The following is a 21,937-nucleotide window of genomic DNA, read 5'->3' on the forward strand; positions in this document are numbered from 1 at the left end:
CGCGGTTTTTTTTACACAATTGCATGCGTCTATAATTGTGCTATCTTTTATAAATAGGCTCATACTTATATGCAGTGCAGAGCGAGAGAGCATGTAGACAGATGCGTGCAGAGATGTGCGTAATCTATATGTCAAATAACTGGGCTCCGACAACATGGCTCAAGACCGTGAAGATGGAGAATGACAAATCTGGATATAGTAGACATGGTTCTCACTACTGAGGGAAATCACTCCCTGTCTTTTAGAAGTGTCTCTAATATGGTGAATATAGATGATATCGTTATGAATTCATGGGATATGAAATAATGATACAGATAAGACTCAAAGTTAAGGCAATAACTTGTGCTTAGTGAGACAGCAAGGGGGTTCAGAGTGAGTTACTGCTTACTCTCGTGGGTCAAATAAGAGCTCAGAGAGTTGAAAGCTGTCACCTTGACAGCAGGGAAGACAAACTTGAATGCTAGCATGTTTGTTTATCATGTTTAGTTTTCTCCTAATGACTGTTGGGCTCTACCCACATGAATCTGGCCCATTTGGCCACCAAAGTGTTATCTATATTGCACCTTGAATGAGCCATGATGATGATTTTGTCTTTGTCATTTGGTAAATTGGATGGAGATTTGCTTCAGCTGCGTTTTTGGTTAATGAAACATTTAACCCAAGATTCATTTGAGTGCAAAGGTCGCTGGATCACTCTCTGCTGGTCGCTGCCAGTGGTGTGAGTACTAATAAAGTTGAGCATCTCTTATGCTCACACTTGCACGCACGCACACAGGCAGGCACTTGAAAAGGTTAAGCATGACTGATTAGATTAGGAATTATAGGCTAATTAATGTGTATCTTGGGAGACATGTACAGCATGCTTATTAAAAGACACAGCTGCAGCTGAGCAGAGGAACATGACAAAAATGTAAGTGATTTCAATTCCCTGTGTTAAATTATTTCAAACAGCAAACTATGGCTTTATCCCATCCTATCTTATTCCACTTGGTGAAATAAGAGACGCTGAAGATGAAACCTCTGCTTGTGTACCATACAGCCATAAATTATTTAAGGTTGGGACCTGCTGTTGCAAATTACCTTTGCAAAACTCTTGACTAAAAGTCGATTTTAGTCAAAGGGAAAATTTGTATAGTTCATAATATAGTCGAAACGCCACAGCTTCCAGCTGCAGAGCCTAAATTCAGTTCAAATCAGCCCATTCAAATCAATGTAAGAGGGAAAATTGCCAATGAAATAAGTATCATTAAAGTCAATTGTGGCGAGACAAGTGCCGCTATAGTAGGCCACTTCACACAATGGGTAGAGTCTGTGTATGGCACTGTTCTGTTCGGCTCGTGGCTTAATAGAATGAAATAACAAGCCACTCTATGCAAAGTCCTAAATGTTAGTGTTTATGCGTATGACAACTTTGTTTGGGGTTTTGTTTTGGATGGACAACACCAAATTTCTGATGTGACCTCCGCTAGACTCTCTGGAGGCTATCGACCAGTTAGTTCCATTTGTTTTCCAGGCATTTCAGACGTTGTCCATTTCTATCACATTACTTTGACAGAAATTGAATTTCCTCTGATGCATTTTTATGTATCCTAAGTGCTGTTCTGTTCTCCCTGGGAGTATAGCGTTTCCAGTGGTATGATGATGCAAAAACACTTTAACCGAGAAAAAAAAAAGGAAACATATTTTATTTGAATGTATGCACTGAAAGGAAAGCACAATTTTAAATTCTTACAAGAGATCACGAGGACACATAGAGGACAAACTATATCAGTGTTCCGATGCCATGCTGGGCTCTCTGTCTTGTTAGCCTCCTAAGATTGCCATCTTTCTAACAGTAATGGCAGCACACGGTGGGGACATGCACCTATTCTCATCAAGGAGGCACAAACAAATGGCATGAGTGTGCAGTTTTTCCAAGCTCTTACTTCTTTCTGTCTTTTACAGTTCAGGAGTTTTACAGGGAACGACATCGACAGAGATTTTCTATTTTGTGGATAAAGTGGCTGGTTGCTGGTTCAATTTCAGCAATTTGCCACAGAGTTGTAGAGAGTGGCAAATCTAGCCCATCTCGTTAAACACACCATGGGTCCCATATGGGATATTGACAGGGACCTCCGCTCTGCCCAGCTCAGAGAAGGTCTTGGCATCCAGAACAAGCAGGAAAGTACTTTTCTCCTGGAAACAGATACAGAGGAGGAAGATTATGTTATTGGAAGGGGGAAAAAAAGGTCACAGATCTCCCTTCTTGCTATAATGATACTGAGAGCACCAAAGCATTTGTCTTCTCCCATGCATAGTAAAAACACATGTCTGCTCAGGTTGCAATAAGAGTATAACAAATCTGTTTGTTATTATGTATATTTTTTCCTCTATAAATTTCATTGTATACACCCAATTTCTGTTTATATTCTTCATTAGTTTTTTATATGTGTGTGTTTTCTTTTCAAATTCAGTTTAGATCCAGTTAGTTTCCACAATGGGTTTTTCAATTTAGCTTTTATTGTTTAAAAGTGTTTAGTGTAGTATTGCCACAGGCAAGATTAAAGAAACTCAGAGTAAGCATTACAATAAGAAACACTCTGTGAAGGTAAATGACTCACAGTTATATAGACGTCACCGTGTGGACTCAGGTAGCACATTTTGGTATTATTTTGACTACTTTTGGCCCTTCTGGATAAGTTTATGGCACAGTCAAATGTTGTGTGGGCCACGCGTTTCTTAAAATATTGTAAAGCACATGGCATCTAGCCCCACACTGACCCTGGTTGGATCAGTCAGGCTAGCCTAGAAGAAAATACTAATGGCCATATCCGGGCCACATACATTTTCACAGTTGTCTGCTCATTTTTATTGTGTTGACAAACTAACTTTAGCCTTTTTTGTCTGTAACAGTGATGCACAAATACCATAAAAGGTGAATATCTCTCTCAGATAAATGGTTTCAATTACTTCTCTGGGCGTGATGATGACAGACAAGACAACTCCATCATCTTCCTCAGTAGCTTTAGGCGAAGCAACAAAGACAGGCTCAGACGGGTACAAGCCGGGATAACGCCACGCCTAGACAGGAGAAGATCACATAAACATACCCCTTACTCTCAACTTTTTCATGTTAGAAAACCAACTCACACAACCTACTGCTGCCCTCGCTATGATAAAGAAACAGAAGTAGAAATAGCTTTGATGTGGTAATACCCGGCTCAGTTAACAATGAGGTTTCTCTAAGTGTACCCTTTGACTGATAGAAAACCTTAAGCTCCTTGGTGTGGACATCCATCTTGAGCAGGGAGTCACTGAAAACGTGTCCAAAGCCACAGGAGTAGAAGTAGCGGTAAGGCCTGCCATTGAACTGGTGATAATTGATCTGAGGGAACTCAAGGCCACCGAACTGCAGCAGCTCATCATTGTGAAGCTCCTCGTGGGTCATGTAAACCTGCAGGATGAGGGTTTTGCTCAAATCAGTGAAAGACTTTAGCCAAAAATTGAGACATAGTGACAGACATGATTTCCTTGGTCCTGCAAATCAGTACAGCATTGTTCTCTCTGACAGGGAAATTAATGGATTCCCGCAAAAGGGCCAGAGCATCCATTAGTTAACAATAAATGAATTTCTCTTCATTTTACTTTAGAAATAAATGTAATGTCACGTGCAACGAGCAAGCAATATTTTTCTCAGTTTTCTTCTATCTTTTTTTTTCTGTGACTCTGGTCGCATGAGCACTTTAACAGATGTGTTTCAGTTGCTGCATGCACTCTCACAACAACAACGGAGGACAGTGTCATACAGGTAGTCATGACAACTAAAAGATCACATTTTTCTTTCAGCTTTATTCCGCTGTAAGAAAGCGTTGGAGAGCGAGTATGTGTGAGGATACATAAGCCGTTAAACTCTAATTATTCACCTGAATAGTGGACACATCGTTTTTATCTGCTGTAACTCATGAAATTACTCTCTTGCAGAAAGTAACTTTCATCACGCTGGATAATTGATGAGAATGTGTGGGAGTAAATTGGTTGTATTCATCATGATTATAGGCCTCCATCTTCACCTGTTCCCAGTACAACCAGTAATGTACTGTTAAAAATATTACTACTATAGGCAGGAAATTCATGCTATTGACTCCTACCTCTCCAGGTTTTGTCATCCTCGCCGTGGCTTTGCAGTTATGCAAAGTGATAAGATTTTCATCTGCAGGAGTTTGTTCATCCACGGACAGAGGCAGGGCATATCTTCTTGGAAGGTTTCTGCACAATGAGTTATAAAACTGCCAAAAGAAATCAGAGGGATATGAAAAAAACAGACTCCCAACTATCTGTGTTTGAATAAAAGGTGCGATGCAACCTCAAGAACAATCACAGCCAAACAGATACAAAGTGCTGTCACAAAACCATGTTCCTATGTTTTGATGAAAGTAATACACTCCACCACATTTGAAATCACAGATATTTCCAAAGTCTATTTCTTTGGAAACTGACAAATAAGAAGAAGAGGAAGAAAAAAAAGAAGAAAACATCAGAGGCAATTGAACAGTCTATGCCCAAGAAACAGACAAATCCTCCACAAATCCTCGCTGATTCATATTTTAGGTTTCAGGGTGGATGAGGGTAATGTTATGAATGCAAAACAAAATACTAGCTGAACAATGATGGATACAAAAACACCATTATGTGGAAGTCACTCGTGTTGTTGTTTTGGTAAAAGCCAGCATTTCAATCTGAGCTGTTCACTGATAACAAACTAACAAACTCAAGGCATTTACCTCGTCTATTTCCTCTCCTGAATTTCTTCGGAGGTTCTCCAGCGTGAACTCCCCAATGAGCTCGCCATCGTCCCCACAGCACATGTCCATAACCAAGAACTCACTGTCCTCAAAAGCGTTGATTTGATGGAGCGTAAACATGGGTCCTGTATAGTACTTCACTTCACTCTTCTGTCAGACCAGAAACATCAACCAGTGAGGACTCAGATTCGTACAATATCAAGAAAACAAGACAAAGTTAAAAAAAAAAAAAAGACAAACGAGGTGATGTGCTGTTTTTTCACAATTGAAGACAAGCTCCCTGCTTGGCACGAATGTTATTGAGTTGCACCTTATCATTTTGAAAGTTTGTTATTATATGCTTAATGGGTATGCTGTGTAATGAGATGAAAAAATTGAGAGCAACAACACACGAGGAAAGGCTACACCATCAGAGTGTAGTTTCATCAAAATAAATATGAAAAAAATGTAATAGTGCATGAAGAGATCAGCTTACAGCTTTCCTTTTTTTTCCTGTTCCGACTCCTCGGCAGCTGGTTGTGATTGTGTGTTTCCTGTTTTACCCTAGATTGTATACAGTAAATAAGCGTTATAATATATGTCACCTTTCCGGTGTGTCTGTTGACCAGATGGAAGATTGTTGCATGCTGAGGCTCCCAGGTCATGACTTTGCTAAAGCTCTTCCCCTGTATTTTGTACAGCATGAACTTCAGCAGATCTATCTTGATTGGCTGCTCGACAAACACAATATAGTTCTCCGACATGACTAGAGAGGGAGGCACACACAGTAAGAAGTGGCTGCATTAAAAGACACATAAAAGATATACCTTGGTGTCGTGTGCATGGTTTAACAATGAATTCTACTGTTGTTGCAGGTGTAGTGTAACTAATCAGTGCTGTTTTGGGGAAACTAAGACTAAAACTCTCACGTTATTTCAGCAGTTATTTACAGACTGGTGACAAATTACAGGAAAAACTAGCAAAAATCATATTGGTAACTTGAATGCTCCCTGGCATGGGTTCTACCACTGCTGTGGTGCTCTACTGGAGTGACAGGATACAATTCTTTTAAAAGCACCACCACCGCAACCATTTTGTCAAAAATCATGGACAAAATAGCATTCACTGTCACGGTCCTGGGTCGGGTCGACCCAGCATTTTGAGTTTCTTATGTTTTGGTTTATTTTTGCATTATGGATTGGTTATTCTCTGGTGATACTGTTTTGATTACAATTATATTCTGATTCTTTAGTTATCTGATGATGATGTTGATGACGATGATGATTATGTCTGGTTTAGGTTTTGTTATCTTGCCCTTATGTTTGGTCTAGGTTGCCTGTGCTTGGTCTTCTCTGCCCGTATGTCCCTCTGTTTGTCCATGACGTCATTGTGCCTGTTTACGAGTCTGTTTCTGTCTGGCGTGTGCTTCCTGTCTTATTTTGTAGGTCTGTGTCCTTTGTCAGTGCGTTCAGCTTTGTGCTCTCCCTGTCTCGTCAGTGTAATCAACGTCAGCCGTGTCTCCCAGCTGTTTCCTCTTTGCTCCGTTCACCTCTTGTATTTAGTGTCTGTGTCTTCCCCTACTCGGTGTTGCATCGTTAACGTCTGTTCACCCTCACTTGCTGCGTGTTTAGGATTTCCAGTCCTCCTGCATCTCTGTTTAGAGTTTTGTTTGCTTTTGTGAGTTTTATTTTATCTTGATGTTCTGCTCCAGCAATAAAGCTGCATTTTCTGTCTAAACCTCGTGTCCTGAGAATCCTGCATTTTGGGTCCACCACTCCTGCCTGCCTGCCACACAGCCGACCATGACATTCACATAATTTTAATATGTTCCTTGAAGAGACTATTGCCATATAGATGGAAGTGTTTATTCACAGGATAAAGGTAAAGAGCCCTAAAAACAACTTGTTTTAGATTTGAAGCTACCTTTCACTCTAAGAAGACAAGTGGACCCACACCATGCTGGGAAACACGGTATAACAAAGCCACCAGATTTCTATCAATAGGTATTAAAGGGTTCTGTTTTCCCTTTAGTTTATCAACCATCAGCATGTACCTGCATGTAACCGGAACATTAGGTTCAAGTCTAGCACCAAGACATTTGCTTTTGCACATAAAAACTAAACATAAGCATCCAGCAACTCTACCAAGAGATGTGGCGCGCAACCTGGATTGCTGAACAATGTTCCCACACTTGTGGGACTTCTTGGTGTCTGAAAGTCTGCCAGCACATGGGTGGGCTGCCAGTAATATAGACATAGATATAATCAGGGAACTGAAGCAATGTAAAAGCCAAGTGGGGCAAGACTGGGTTAGAGCAACCAAAGAATGAGGCTTTCATTAGCTAGTGTCAGCTTAAGTTTAATTAACAGTAGCTTATTTATGAACTGTTTGCTTCAGCTGATTGTTAACATCTAATCATGGTCTGTGTAGTCATATTAACCCAACTCGTTTTCACACAGTCATTAGCCTGCTAAACCTTCCTCCACAACAATAACCTTCATATTGCATGCAAAGCTTTTTATGATATTGACTTTACTCACATCCAGTGTTTGTTTATGAGAGGAATTTGTTCTCCCCGCAGATCCTACCCCTCATCACAATTTTCACCAAATATGGTTTTCCATAAATGGTCAACGGTATTCTTATAGATCTTTTACAGATATCTACACTCACAGCCCCATAGTTAGGTTGGCCTGTTCAACTGCTTGTTAACTTATCAGCCAATCATAAGGCAGCAAAACATTCAGTAGTTCAAATCAGAATTAGGAAGAAAGGTGATTTAAGTGACTTTGAATGTGACATGGTCATTGACGGGCTGGCCTGTTTTTATCAGAAACTTCTCATCTTCTGGGACTTTCCCACACAAGCATCCAAATAGTGGCGATTTTCTGGGGAAAATGTCAGAGGTCAGTGGAGAATGACCAGACTGCTTCCAACTCATAAGAAAGCACCAGTAACTAAGATAACCACTTATAAGCCCTGTTACTGATCAAGGGTTCCTTGTAGAACTAGTATATAAATGTGCAACAAGTGATTTATCAGAAATCTAATTAAGCTTCTGTCAGCTAAGAACAGCATGATAAGGCTACAATTGGCACAGGGTTACCGAAATTGGACAAAAGTCTCAATTTCTGCTGCAACATTTGGACCGTAGGGTCAGAGTTGAGCGCAACAGCATGACCGCATAGGTCCAGCTTGTCTGCATGAATGATTCAGGCTGATGTCAGTGCTGTGGAATATTTTCATCACACATATTGGAGCCCTTAGTACCAACTGAGCATCGTTCAGATATGCCTGTCTGACATATTATTGCGGACCAAATGTACCCATCTTCTGATGGGTGCTTTCACAAATTTCTGTCATCTCTCAACCTGGTTTCTTCAATATCGTAATGAGTTCACTGTCCTCAAATGAAACCCACTGTCACCAGATGTCAATCCAGTAGAGCCCCTTTAGGATGTGGAGGAATGGGAGATTCACATCATGGATGTGCAGCTGACAAATCTGCAGCAACTGTATGATGCTGCCATGTCAATATGTAGCAAAACCTCTAAGTAATGTTTCCAGTATGGCGGCATGGGACACACGACACAGGAGGTCTAGTTTTCCACTCCAACTTTATTCACCTCCAGACATTAACTCAGCGTCCAAACACAACAGAACCCCACCTCCAGGCTTGGGTCTGAGTGGAGCCTTCTAGTGGGTCACCACACCAGCACCTTGTTGAATCTATGCAATGAAGAATTCAGACAGTTCTGGTGGCAAAGAGGGTCCAGCCTGGCGCTAGTTAGTTGTAAGTAAGACACCGGTGAGTGTGTAGACAAGCAGAAGCTGAATAACATTTGGACAACAAACAATGAAACATTAACATGCAAATTATAGCTGTCTTGTTAGCAGTCCTGTCAGATTTAAGCCGTGGAAAAAACTACAGTAAATACTTCGCTGAAAAAAAGTGTGAAACTTGGAGGTAGAATTAAAAAGAGGAGAGATATAGAGAGCTGAAAGGAAAGACAAAGGAACTGTGAATGACAAAAAAAAATCAGTGATTAATAAGAGCATTAAAAAGTTTCACTGAAGTAGATTCACCCAGCCAGTGCTGGAAAAAAAGCAAAAACTCTCCCAGAATTCATTAATTTCACTTCAGTTTACATCCAGCATGCAGACAACTTTAAAAAGTGCGGAGTGGGGGACTCTTTATTATGCTGTAGTGTGTTTCTCACCAAAGCTGTGGAAATAGGAAGGCTTCCTGGGATCAGCTGCAGGGATGGAGCAGATCACGTTGGCTCCACTCAGGTCGGCTGAGTCCTCCATTGCTGCCTTCTCCTCAGGAGGAGGCACACGGATGATGTTGTAGAAAAATCCTAAAGAATGTCCAAAATCACCTTGTGTTATTAGGCTGACTTTATTTCAAAGCGTAAACCCACAAAGATACATAGAGACAAACCTGAGGACAGAACTTTAAAGATCTTGAGGTTTATCTTTAGCCGGCATACAGACAATTTACAAGCAAGGAGCACTCCAAACACCACCCCTATTTCATCTATCATCTTCATCATCAAAAAACCAGCAACAAAAAATATTGATATTAAAGATGACAGATGAACTGGAGTCAACAAGCCTGAAGTCCTCTTTGAGGATCAGTGGCAGTTCATGGCAGATTCATAGAGTGCAAGAGTATAACTGGCAGGCTTCGGAAGACCAGCAACCCTTGATTAAGTGATCTGGAAGGGGAAGCAGATGTGGTTGTTCCAATCAGCAAAGAAATACCAAAATACTAATTCCAGCGAAAGTGATGACTTGACAAAAATGGACAAATTGGGCAGGCTGAACGGTGGGTCAGTACGAAGCCTGAAAGGTGAAGCGCACTGAGATTTAGAAAACTGGAGAGACTTCTGAGCAATTAGTGCAGTAACTTTAACAAACCACTGCCTTTACTTAATATTATGACAGTGTAACTCTCCTTAACTGAGAAAGTAAGCACAGTGGTGAAGGTCTGTTGCACAGAGACGGTGGCCTGGATCGAATGGATTGACGTGCATGTGCCAGGTGGTTGTGCGGATATTCTGAACTGAGTGTGATGAAGATGAAGAGGACATCAAAAGTTAATTGGAGACAGTGAGCGCTTGAAAGAGGCTTTTGACGCTGAGGTAATGATGCAGATAATGATGATGCAGGTCAGATAAACTTTACAGTACTCATTTTAACTAACAAGAGCAGACCGGCATGGAAAAAGAAGAAACATGTCAAAAACTGGAAAAAGCAGGCTGAAAATGGAAATGAGAAGATGTTCTGAATGTAGCGTGGTTAGACAAAGCATAAAGGTGGGAGCTGCTTTGACCTGTCATCATTATATTAAATACAGTTGTCAGAATGAGTGAGAATGGATTTCTTTCCATCCATGCCCTCATAGAAGGACTGCATTACTATTGAGTAGATTGCATAAAGTCGAGCTGAGGCTGATTTTGACTGAAGGTAAAAGGCTGTTTAGCATAGAACCACCTTCTGCCATAACACCCAGCAAAACCAGCAAAAGTAGCAGCTTCTGTGTGGAGTCGAATGTTGCTGTTTGTGGGACAGTTGATCCCAAAAAGAAAATGCTATTTAATGCTGACATGGGGGGATTGCCAGAGTCACACAAGCTGTCAAGGTTGATTGTAACAAGAAGCAAGGGTGTGGGATGATGCAAGTGAAAGCAAGTGAAAAATGAATGAGTGGCCCCGAGGAACTATGCACGTGTTGAAATCAAAGTGACTCCCTAAAGGGCAGCGGTTGATGTTTGCTGCAGGAAGGGGTAAGAGGAAAATATTTGGAGGGGGCGACTGAAGCGATTGAGTACTTTGATGGCAGGAACCCTGAAACCAGATGGTGCAAAGTATTGCTTTGGAGAACTCAGAAGATGAAAGTTGGAGAGAAAATGGACCCGATATGGCATTTTATGGTTGTCAATAGGGCTTTACAAGGCTTTGTAAAGTTGTCACCAGAGATTATCCTATTAATACCTGGTATATAACACCCACAGGGAGCTTACAAACAGGAGATTATTGTGGGACCACTGTTGGAAGCAAATAAACGTGTGCGTGTGTGTGTGGCAAGTAGGAGGATATAGATGCATTACAGGAATGCGGCTTTTGGGGTGTGAACATCATATAAATTCCAATCATAGCTCAACATAGTAAACTACTGAGAAGGAAAGAGCAAAGACAGGTTACCACTTCTGCTGTATGAGTTGCCCATGTTGTACGTGGAACCATCGCGGTCGTAGTGTGGATGGGCTGAAGCTGAGTTGACAGCGATATACTGACTCCAGTCCACCTTATTAAAAAAAATAACATACACACCATTCTGGTCATTGACCTCGCTATAGAAAAGCTGGAAGATGCAGTCAAAAGACACATTTCTCACTGACTCACTTTCTCTTTTGTCTCCAGGCTTTGTGGATTTACTCTCCTCATGTACTTAGTTTCTGTACTCACGTAATAGTCCCCCTTGTACTTGACAAAGTTCACATTGGCATTATCTGTTGGCTCTGGGAGACAAAACATATCAAATGCAGCTCTTTAGCAGAGCACTTTATGCCATCCTTTTGATCCCCATTCCCTTACAGCATACACACGACGAGATCCAAACTCACAAATATTGACTTGTGTTCTTTTTACCTCAATAAAAAACACAATGTAATGTCCCAGCTTTCATTTGTCTGCAAAAGCCTTTTGCTGTGGAGTCAAGAACCTGGGCGCTGAAGAAAGAATATCCATATATACTTTTCTTCTCACATATGTTTTTGTTTGATTTTTACTTTGTGCTGGTAACCTGATGTAGTAAATGGTGTAACACTGTATTTGGCAGCGCTAGTGCTACAACACTGCAGAAGCAGAGTACACACGGGAAAATGCAATATGTAAAGAAGACGCACGTACTCGGAGTCTGAAAGCGTGACAAGAAGCGTGCAAAGATGTTCTTGCAGGGATCAGGCATGGCTAATGTCCCAAACTCTGAAACCACGATGCGGTTCTTCTCTGAGTTTTCGACAAATGAGTCACTCCTAAGGAAGCGGCTGCTGTAAGTGACATTGCCCTCACGGATGTGGAACCTGTGCATCATGGCCATGCCATCAAACCAGTGGGTGTATCTGAGAGCGAAAAAGAGAATTAATTTCCCGGCAGGATATTCATGTAAGACTAGGTAGAGGGAATGTTGTGAGAATTATGAGACACAAGAGAGTGGAAAAAAAGGATTATTTGAGGAATCGGTGCCTTATTCAACAAACACTGAGGGAAAACTATCTTTTCTATCTACAGTACAGGGATGTGTTTACAATCTACCATGATAATACATGTATTTTTTTTCATAGTGTTCCTTAAATACCTGTCTGTTCCAAATTCAAATTTCCCAGGGCCATTTCTCAGAAAGCTCCCATTGATCCAAGGTGGAATTGTTCCCTCTATGGTTGTAGGGATGGGGTCGGGGGTTTCCTCTGCAGAACGGACCAGAGGCGCCAAGCACTCGAGTCCACTGGCCTGTGGACATCTCTGCCTACTGGATACTGAGGGAGGAGAGAAGAAGCACTGAAAGGCTGGTAAAGCACATTATAGTATACACTGTGTTCTATATTACTGGTCGTATGCACATAGGGGTTCACTGGTGGGTAACATGTTGCTGCACACTTGCATTTCTTAAATGACTCTGAAGGAGAAAGTGAGGTTAGATCCTTTCCATAAACCATGTGATGGCATTAACTGGGGGCCTTGGATGTGACTAATTAGCAAACCTTTATTTATTGTGAGATAATTGTGTAAACAACTCCATCTTGTATGTCCTTTGTTGGCTCTTCCGATGTTTGGTTATCCTCAATTCAAACATTTAAACTCTGCATGTGAAGGGAAGTGGTTTTGTGAAACATTCATTATCTCTGATAGGAGACAGTTTGTGCTTTAACAGCTCCTGCTAGTATGAAAACACGGCTCTCCGGGGTCATGCACTACAAATGACACCTGCACTGCCTGTCTTATCTGTTATTCAATAACCCATTCCTGTTCGCTACCTCATATCTCTCCTCATAATGGGAACTGTAAAATATATATGAGAGTGACGTGATTAGCAAAAGCAAAACACTCAGGGTTCAGCACGGGGCGCCATGCTGAGCTTAGCGTACAATATCGCAGTTTTCCTGACCACGTTATTGCGACAAATCAGCAGAGCGAGAATTTCGCTCATTGCTGTCACACGAATACAACAGGCAATAAAAATGGGAATGTGTGATGGGAGATATAACCACAGTAGGCTTTAACAATCTCTTACTATGTTGATTTGGGTGGGTTTCGAATGTGATTACAGCAGCATTGCAAATGACGCCTAAATGTGTGTCTGTCATTTTTAGGAGGCTATTTTCTGAGCTTCCTACTGTTACATTCAAAATTAAGTTTCTTGAAAACAAAACAGCAGCACTGGCAAGCCCAGAACTGTTGTTGATAATAGCTTCAGGTATTACTTTTTCTTTTTTTTAAATATATATTTCTTTTTCTTTTTTGGGGGGGATAAATGCAACAGTAGCTTATTTGCAACAGCTATTTCTTTAATGAATTGTTTCCCTTCTAGCACCAACAGTACAGTCAGGATACAAATGAATGACCTCGTTAGAATTTGCTGCTATAATCCTGCACATCTTTTTAATTTAAGTTCTTTTCTTTTTTTTTGTCACTGTGTAGGGGCCTGTCAGCCGCTCTTGGAGTTAACAGCTGAGAATGACTAAAAGCTGTTAATGAGACATTGTGCATATTCTTTACCAGCTCTGCTTCAGCAGTCCTTGGAGCAGGAACAATACAAAATGCCAGCACGTCTTTTTGTAACTTGCAGCTCTGATTTCGAAATGCAACATTATGACTAGCAGGCCTAACTGCATTAACTGAATGCACACCTATATTTTGTGTGGAACCGTATGGAAAGGCTTTTTTTTTTAACATTTGATGCTATCAAACTGCCTCTCTTTTGTAAAAGGCGGAGGCAACAAAGTCTAAGAGCGCCACATATCTCGACACATTTGTTTTTTTATTGTACTTGAGATTTTGATTTACTTCTGTTCTTAGTCACGGGTAACAAAAAGCAGCCTCTTGTAAGGGCTTCGAGGTTTTAGTGTTTATGTAGAAAACAGGCTGGAGTGAGCTCAATTCACCAGTTACTAAACGCAGAGCTATTACATATTTTATAATGCAATAAAATATATCAGGAAAAGAACGGGTTCAGTCCCATTTCATTCTTCTTACGCATATGTGCACATCTTCTGGCTACATTATCGGAAAGAGGTTTCTACTCACAGCTGCGTGTTTGGGGCTCTGCGGTCTTGGACATGGCTTGTTGGTCTGTGCTTGAGCAGAGAAATACACAGGATTTATGCAGTGCGGGAGAAAAACCTTCAACCTTTGGACCCTTGTTAAGTAACTGAATCCACGCACTAAACAATACAGTACTAGCAGAATACAAGTCTAGTAAATCATTAACAAGTGGAGCAGGAAAAAAGCAAAACATGGCCATCTTCATAATATGTTAGCCTTGATATCTTAAGTTTAGCAAACAGACAAAAAACATTTTCACTATTTACCTACATACAATCAAATGAATGAAATGAAATGAGCTGCTCTGGGTGTGAAATCAGTCAAAAAGGATAAGCTCATGAACTGAAAAAGCCATGTAACGTTATGATCCGGTTTTTTATTAATAATGTAAATGTCTGTGCCACTGCCCACAGTGAGAGCATGTTTACTGCTTTCATCTGATCCTGTTCTGCTCTGCATAGCTTCACATAATGTGTGTTTTCCAATGCAGTCAAGGTCCCTGTGTATTTGTACTAAAATCAAATTATATAAAATGTCTGTAATTACTGTAAATGTTATTATACGTAGCAGTAGGTTACACTGCTTGTTATCTCTTTCATGTGGACTGATGAAAGTAGAGATTGCAATGAACTGGTGCTGACTGCAAAAGTATGTGTATAAACAAAGGTGATGAGGAATATTTTTAGTGTAATTCCAGTGGTAGCTGCATGTACGATGTTCCACTCTTGCTCTAAAAAGACTCAGTGGCACAAAAAATTAATTACTCCGAACTAACGTGCAGATACGAGTGCAAAAGATGTTTTGGGAGATGTTTTATGCGGGAATATGCAGCATGTTTAAAATGCCATGTTTGATAGAAGCTATGATCTATTGCAGCAGTGAGTGTAAACTGTAGTGACATAAACATACTGGACACAAATGCAAAATTAGGTGAAGAACATATGAACGCTGTAAACAGATCTTAATAGACGGCACCAATTCCCACTACTCCTCTTCATTCTAACACTGAAAATGAGAGAGCAGGCAAGTATGTGCAAGACCTGTAAGACCAGTTTGGTCATGATGTGCTCACGAGAATTAATGAAATTAGTATTCCCCGTCCTGGGAGTATTAAAGCACAGTTAGCAATGAATTTTATACCCGCAGTAAACAAAGACACAGAAATAAAATAAACATGCAACAATCAACCCAAACGAGAAAGCAGGGAAGGGCTTCTGGTAAAATCAGCATCAAAGATAAAAGCAAATCAGCAGCAGACAGCCGACAGATTTACTTGAGCCCTCTGGCTCAAAGCACTCTGCCTATGGCAACTAAGGCAGCCACTGGAAAGTACAGCTGTGTATTTTTTTAAAGGCAGAAAGCTAAACATTTGGGACATTAGTGGGTTCAGACTGGGCTGAACTATTGCTACAAACCAAAAGACACACTCATACAGGCATACCACATACCAGTGACAGAGGTATGCAAGAGAAAATTAGTTCAAAAACCACACAGCTGGCTGCAGCCAAAAGCACACAATAATATTTATACATTACTGCAAAATGTCTCTTGTTTGTGCCACTTGACAACGGCAATGGCCAGTGCAGTGTTTACTGCCCCAGTGTGACACAAACCAACCATAAACCTCGCACTCGGTGTCATTCGGAGTTCAGCTGCACTTCTGATGGGGGGAAGCGGCCTGAACTGTATCTGTTACAAACCCCCAGGAGTGGGGTGAGGAAAGGGGGGGGGGGGTAGGGTTCCAGTAAATGAGGTGTTGTGCTTTCCTCAGCCATAAAAGCAGTGAGCCTCGTCTCAGCACACGACAGGCTACCTTCTACTTCGTATAAACAGGAGTTAGTGGTAGGGAGTATATTTGGGTAATCAGAGGTTTTGGGCTAAATAAAAAGGCGGGTAAGAGTTTAGGTCAGGTCTATGTGTTTTCCTACAGAAACAACCCCCCCCCCGTTCTGTACAGCTGTATCACTTCAACATCCACCTCACTTCATTATCTTGCCACTATCAAATTAATGAATACGAGGTTTAATCAGAAAATGGAAGGGGAAAGGAGGCATCTGCTTTGGACACTGGCTTGTAATAAGTATAACAATGTTTTTTTTTAATTAGAAGACTGATTTTAATTAGATTTCAAATAATTATATATATAAATACATATGATAGCTGTAGAGGAGTTCTCACACACACACACACACACACACACTAAGGTGCACTTACACTCGCGCCAACACACTCAGACATGCACGCAAACACAAGCACACATAAGCCGTGGATGTCTAAGCTTGTTTGCTGTAGTTGCCTTTCAAGTGTTTTTTATTTCTTCCCATGGAGAATTTGCTTGTTTTGTAAACTCTAAATGAGCAGCTGTAACCCAACATTTAAGCAAAGTTGTTTCTGTAGGTTCAAGTGTTGTTACGAGTTGCACATGTTCATGGCAAAGGTGTTCTCAGTGGAGAACAAATATGTCTCCAAGTCTTGTCGGACCTCTTTTTCAGACCCACTTCACAGAAGTTGATTTTCTGAATGACTCACATTACAAATGCATACATAATCAAGTACAGCGCGATTTTCTGTTAATCTTCTTTCTTTCCTCTTTTTCTTTTTTTTTTAAATAAATGACTATAGATCAGTTTGGTGTCTAAGCAGATAAATTGTCCCATCTAGTGGTGAACCAGGAAACTAAATGATTCATGAGCAAGAAGTCCAGTCTGCCATCTGAAGTAGTGTGACATTGATTTTGATTACAGCACAGTGTTTGCTTCAGGAAGTCTCAAATGTAAGACAGGACTCCTGTAACCTTAATAATTTTTGAATCTATTTCAGGTTCTCTTATCAGAAGCATATGAACGCTTCTATTTTCTATTTCGATTCTATTTCTCAACACTTTTTTTGCTGCAAACTGGCAGCAACCGCCAAACTTTTTCTTGTGCCACATAACAGTACGTAAAAGCTACCTAGACAGATTTAGTGTGTCTGCCTGCTGAGTCACCCCAGACACTTTCATATCTCAGAAGTTGTATCTGTGTCCTCCAAGTCTCATAATTTATTCAGGTTCTATCCATTCATTCAAGTCATCGTAACGAGGTGGGTCGGTGTTTTCATCAGTACATTTAACTTCACAACAGCTGATATACAGCATAGCTATAGCAAGACTGTTCAAACCTGAAAGATGCTGAGCTGACATATATGCTCATACATATGGCCAATGTGTCTTGTGTTTCTGACGCTGCAGAATTTGCATTAGAGCTGTTTGTGGTGTAAGAAAAGACTGTAACACAGCCATCAATATTTTCTGCATCAATGACAACATCTGTTTCTCATAACTTTGTTGTCCTTTACCTTACTCATGCTTCTTAATTAGATTTTTTTTTTTTTTGCATGTGTGTGTGTTTCAATTCTGAGAAAACAAGCTAGTGCCAGATGTCGGCTTCCCATGGTGTTATGCAAGCATTTAATTCCAGCTTTCAGGGAAAAGGTTTTAATCACAGAAAGTGTAAAGGTGAATTTCAATGCAGAATCATAATGCTACAGAGGTGAATGTACCTTCAGTATTTACAAACTTAAACACACTTTCCTTTTATGAATGAGAAAACTCTTGGCGCTCTTGTGCATACATGGTTTCTGTACATTGTACCCATTGTAATTCTAAAGGAAGGCCATGAGAAATGTTCCTAAAAACACACCTGTGTGATCCGTCAGCCACACAGACAAACACTGACCCTCTTTGCCATTGGTCCATCTTCATCCCGGAGAGGTGCAGGCAAACCAATGGTAGTACGTGTTGCTGCATTCAGAGCAGGCGTTGCCTGTGGGGGAAAGTTTAAAAGAGAACGTGTGTCCTCTTGTCCCTCAGCAGAAGCATCAATCAACATGATCCCCATTGTGCTGGCCTCAGTGCTCATTGCTGGCGGTAAGAACATCTGGCATTTTCTAATTCTGTGTGTAATTGTTTCTGCCGTTTTGCAAGTAATGTAAGCGCGGATACGTGCCTGCTCATTACCACACAGGGAGCTCGCCCCCCTGCGGTCCTTTATCAAAAAGAAAAATGATGCAGTTTAAAAGTTTTTCCCGTGTCTCTAAAGCTCACTTCTATCCCCTCTTCGTCCAGCCCTTGGGTGTGGTACACCACCCATTCCGCCCCTGACTTCCCGTGTGGTCAACGGAGTCGATGCCAGGCCTCACAGCTGGCCCTGGCAGGTAGGCTAATATGTACACATCTGTCTGTGTTTTTATACTTACCGGCAAACCTCATGGGTAGAGCATCTGGCTTATTTGTTGTCATACCCAGTGGCTATTGGAAATCCTCTAATTAAAAGAGTGGCTTTTGAATTTAATCTGCACACAGTGCAGTCCATCTATTCATCAGCAACCTGCTGCTTATACTCCGTCCTTTTTGCTGTCCTTTCTTCACCTCCAGATCTCCCTGCAGTATGACAAGGACGGCGAGTGGAGGCACACTTGTGGGGGAACTCTGATTGCTGCCAACTGGGTCATGACTGCTGCTCACTGCATTAAGTATGAGCAGCAGAGGAATACAAAGACACAAAACACAAAAACACAACCACCAGTGGACAAATTAAATTCTGGTCCCCAACCCCACATTAAATCCTGTGGGAATTCAATTCAACCAATCGCCGCACTATTCAGCTATTTGTACAAACTCCTCTGTCTGGTAGACTCCAGCCTTGACATTCTGCTCTCTCCCACAGTACCGCGTTGTCCTACAGGGTGTATGTGGGCAAATACAACCTGGTGGAGGAAGAGGCTGGCTCCAAGGCTATCCTGCCTGAGAAGATTATTGTCCATGAGAAATGGAACCCTATCTTTGTGGCCTTCGGGTAACACAATCACCACCTCACAATACTGAGAGCAAAGACAGTCTCCTACATATAGTACATCATCATCTCTGTAAAAGTGTATCAATATAGCGTATGGGAACAGGGCTCGAATTACATTTACTTGCTTCAGTCTAAATCATATCCATGAAGAATGTCGACATTTTTATACATGTCAAAGATCTGCTGAGTAAATGAGAAAAAAAGACTGAACCATTTAAAAATATTATTATATTGGTTAATTTTCTTTAAAAAAACAAGTTGACTTTTTCATGCAATAGAGTTCAAAGATTGTAAAGATTGTAATTGAATACATTAATTATTCAGTATTTTTAGACATACAGTAATAGCAAACAGAAAGGACGCAGGAATACAGACTGTACTCTTTCCCATTATCTTATCTGCCTGTGTTTCGCTCTCTTTGCTTTTTGCTCTGGAGGATGATTTTAAATTGCCTGTCAGTACGAACCCCTCACACAGTCTCTCTCCCTCTGTCTCTCTTGCAGTAACGATATCGCCTTGATCAAACTGTCAGAGTCTGCGACTTTGAGCGACCAGGTGCAGTTGGCATGTATCCCCCCTGCTGGCACTGTCTTGTCCAACCTCTACCCCTGCTACATCACTGGATGGGGAAGACTGTACAGTAAGTCGCTGTTTAAAGAAGGCCGAGCTATGTTTATGTGTCTGTTGAGGTATTTACTTTGTTTTTGGTTTTTTTCTTAGTTTGGTATCTACGGGATATTTTATTGTCCTTTAGAGCATTTAGTGCATCTGTGAGATGCATGGATTTATAACGAGCTGTGAGTAAGCATATCTAATTGGGGTAACCTCCAAAGTTCAGATGAAAATCAAATGCATGATATTTTTTGCTGGAAGTTTTAGGGAGGAGGATTATTCCTAAATTGAAAAATGTGGGTCAGACAGTGAATTTGACGCTTTAAGAAATGCTGTAAATCAGCTTTGACTGCAGGCCGGTGTATGTGGATGATGTAGGCTCTGCCTGTGTGTCTTAGCCGGAGGCCCCATAGCTGATAAGCTGCAGCAAGCTTTGATGCCTGTGGCAGACTATGCCACCTGCTCCCAATCTGACTGGTGGGGTATCGCTGTAAGGACCACCATGGTGTGTGCTGGCGGAGATGGAATTGTGGCTGGATGCAACGTAAGTTTGCACTGTGTGTGTTTGTGTACATGGGAAGAGCTGTTTTCTATCGTGTGTTGAAAACTCAAAGCAAATTTGAATGTAATGTGTTCAACTACAAATATACACAGGTAATCACATTTTTCAGAGATTTTATGTTCAAGCTGACAAGAACTGACTTTTTAAAAAAATTAAATTTCAATCATAACTTCAAACAACAGTCCTGATTGCAGTTATTTTCTGCCATACCATACACTACTTTAATAAAATGCACAAAACATTAGATCTTCTCTATCTACTTCTATGTCTATTCCCTACTTTCTCCAGGGTGACTCCGGTGGCCCTCTGAACTGTCAGAACGCTGAAGGTGTCTGGGAGGTGCACGGTATTGCTAGCTTTGTGTCCGCCCTTGGCTGCAACTATGAGAAGAAACCCACTGTCTTCACCAGAGTCTCTGCCTTCAACGACTGGATTGACCAGGTAACCAGAACCACAGCTGCTTGTAAACAAACATCTCTTGTTCTAATTCTCTTTCCTCTTTTCCTATTTTAAGTAATGACTCATTCCTTCTTGCAGGTTATGATGAGCAACTAAGGAAGATGGCAATAAATAAATTTTTAAAGAAGACCTGGAGAGCTGCGTGTATTTTGTGTGTTATTTCAATACCCATCACATTAAAGCACACTCAGGTCTGACAAACTCGAATTCAAATTTCATTAAAAAAAAGAGAGAAAAATAAAAGAAAGAAACTGGGCATCTCTACAGCAAATTATTTTACCCTGTTCATAAAAGTTTGCCAGGCATGGAAACAATGTCACCCGTCGTCCAGCAGGTGTCCTCGTACACTCTTGATAGGTTAAATTGGTTCTGACAGCTTTCCAAAGCAGGATTCTGTGTATTGTTTATGCCTGGAACAAACGCAGCAAACACAAGATATTTCCCTCAAATAGCTCACTGTAGTCAAGCATGTGATTCATAAAAATAAATATGCAGTGATATTTTAAATAGCAACTTTCATATTGAGAGTAAGTGACTGATATTTGTTGTGAAGAAGAAGAAAAAAGACTATCCTGCAAGAACCTGTCCTGGTTTGATACTCTATCCTGTATTTTCAGCACAGGGGACCGCAATACTCTGCTGGGAATTTCTTCATTAAAAACAGTGCTCTGAAAATGAAGAAGGCCAGAATGAAAAAAAAAGTTAAGATTCTGTCTTTTGTTTATGCTGTGATGAGATGATAGAAGCAGTAATGAGAGAAAGATGGGGATGGATTGGGTTGGGAGGGGAAGATTAAAAAAAAATTAATTGCTTCTCACTACTGTCTTTTCTGTTTCACTCTTTCTTTCTTTTCTCTCTCTCCCTCTCTCTGTCACATTGGCGAGACACACACATATGCGCACACTTATAAGCTTTGGCAGGTTAATGGAGGTAATGTGAACGCCTGTGACGCATTCATTAGACATGACACGTCCTGCAAGAGCGAGTAATAATGAAGTCGTGTGTGTGTGTGTGTAAAGAGCAGACAGAAGCACAGACATGAAGGCACTGTTTTGCTGCATATCCATGATTCTCAGGCTGTATTTGATCTCATCTCTGATGTAATGAATCACACATCTTTTGGGGCTTTCACATGAAGCATCAGCCTGTGATCCATTCTAATTATTTCCTCCGAGGTCCCATGTAGGCTGAGCCTACACTAATTTAGTGATCCTTAAAAATATACCTGATAAGGCAACTCTAAGGGTATACCGATTTTTTAATACAGTTTACAACTAAAACCCACAGATTACAAATATAATTGTTATTCATTATTGTAATAATCAAGATAATGTAGCGGAGGAATATCACAACATCAAATCAGCTATAGATAGTTACACA

General features: G+C 40.8%; 2 protein-coding genes across 2 annotated transcripts; one reads left to right on the top strand and one right to left on the bottom strand.

The window, feature by feature from the left end:
• Positions 1-1,668: 1,668 nt before the first annotated feature.
• bco2l (beta-carotene 15, 15-dioxygenase 2, like) lies at positions 1,669-14,144 on the bottom strand. The gene is made up of 12 exons (XM_026188370.1): positions 14,072-14,144; positions 12,126-12,303; positions 11,678-11,889; positions 11,171-11,286; positions 10,970-11,072; positions 8,981-9,121; positions 5,366-5,526; positions 4,761-4,931; positions 4,128-4,265; positions 3,251-3,433; positions 2,950-3,060; positions 1,669-2,175 (listed from the first exon to the last, which is right to left on the bottom strand). Exons 1-12 carry the CDS (start codon positions 14,103-14,105, stop codon positions 2,059-2,061), a joined length of 1,665 nt encoding a protein of 554 aa, XP_026044155.1. The 5' UTR covers positions 14,106-14,144; the 3' UTR covers positions 1,669-2,058.
• Positions 14,145-17,854: 3,710 nt separating this feature from the next.
• ela3l (elastase 3 like) lies at positions 17,855-20,694 on the top strand. The gene is made up of 8 exons (XM_026187327.1): positions 17,855-17,996; positions 18,195-18,283; positions 18,504-18,601; positions 18,796-18,924; positions 19,428-19,564; positions 19,935-20,080; positions 20,387-20,539; positions 20,636-20,694. The coding sequence occupies exons 1-8, from the start codon at positions 17,855-17,857 to the stop codon at positions 20,651-20,653; spliced, it is 912 nt and encodes a 303-aa protein (XP_026043112.1). The 3' UTR covers positions 20,654-20,694.
• Positions 20,695-21,937: the final 1,243 nt, after the last annotated feature.

Source organism: Astatotilapia calliptera, chromosome 12 (assembly GCF_900246225.1).
Source record: "Astatotilapia calliptera chromosome 12, fAstCal1.2, whole genome shotgun sequence".
Classification (NCBI taxonomy): domain Eukaryota; kingdom Metazoa; phylum Chordata; class Actinopteri; order Cichliformes; family Cichlidae; genus Astatotilapia; species Astatotilapia calliptera.

Excerpts from the sequence above, each read along its gene's own strand:
- bco2l (XM_026188370.1), bottom strand. The coding sequence starts at position 14,105 with ATGTCCAAGACCGCAGAGCCCCAAACACGCAGCT. Across the intron at positions 4,932-5,365 it reads TCAACAGACACACCGGAAAG|AAGAGTGAAGTGAAGTACTA; the intron begins GTGACATATATT and ends CTGGTCTGACAG. Across the intron at positions 3,061-3,250 it reads TCCACACCAAGGAGCTTAAG|GCGTGGCGTTATCCCGGCTT; the intron begins GTTTTCTATCAG and ends TCTCCTGTCTAG.
- ela3l (XM_026187327.1), top strand. The coding sequence starts at position 17,855 with ATGGTAGTACGTGTTGCTGCATTCAGAGCAGGCGTTGCCTGTGGGGGA. Across the intron at positions 18,284-18,503 it reads CTCACAGCTGGCCCTGGCAG|ATCTCCCTGCAGTATGACAA; the intron begins GTAGGCTAATAT and ends CTTCACCTCCAG. Across the intron at positions 18,925-19,427 it reads CCTATCTTTGTGGCCTTCGG|TAACGATATCGCCTTGATCA; the intron begins GTAACACAATCA and ends TCTCTCTTGCAG.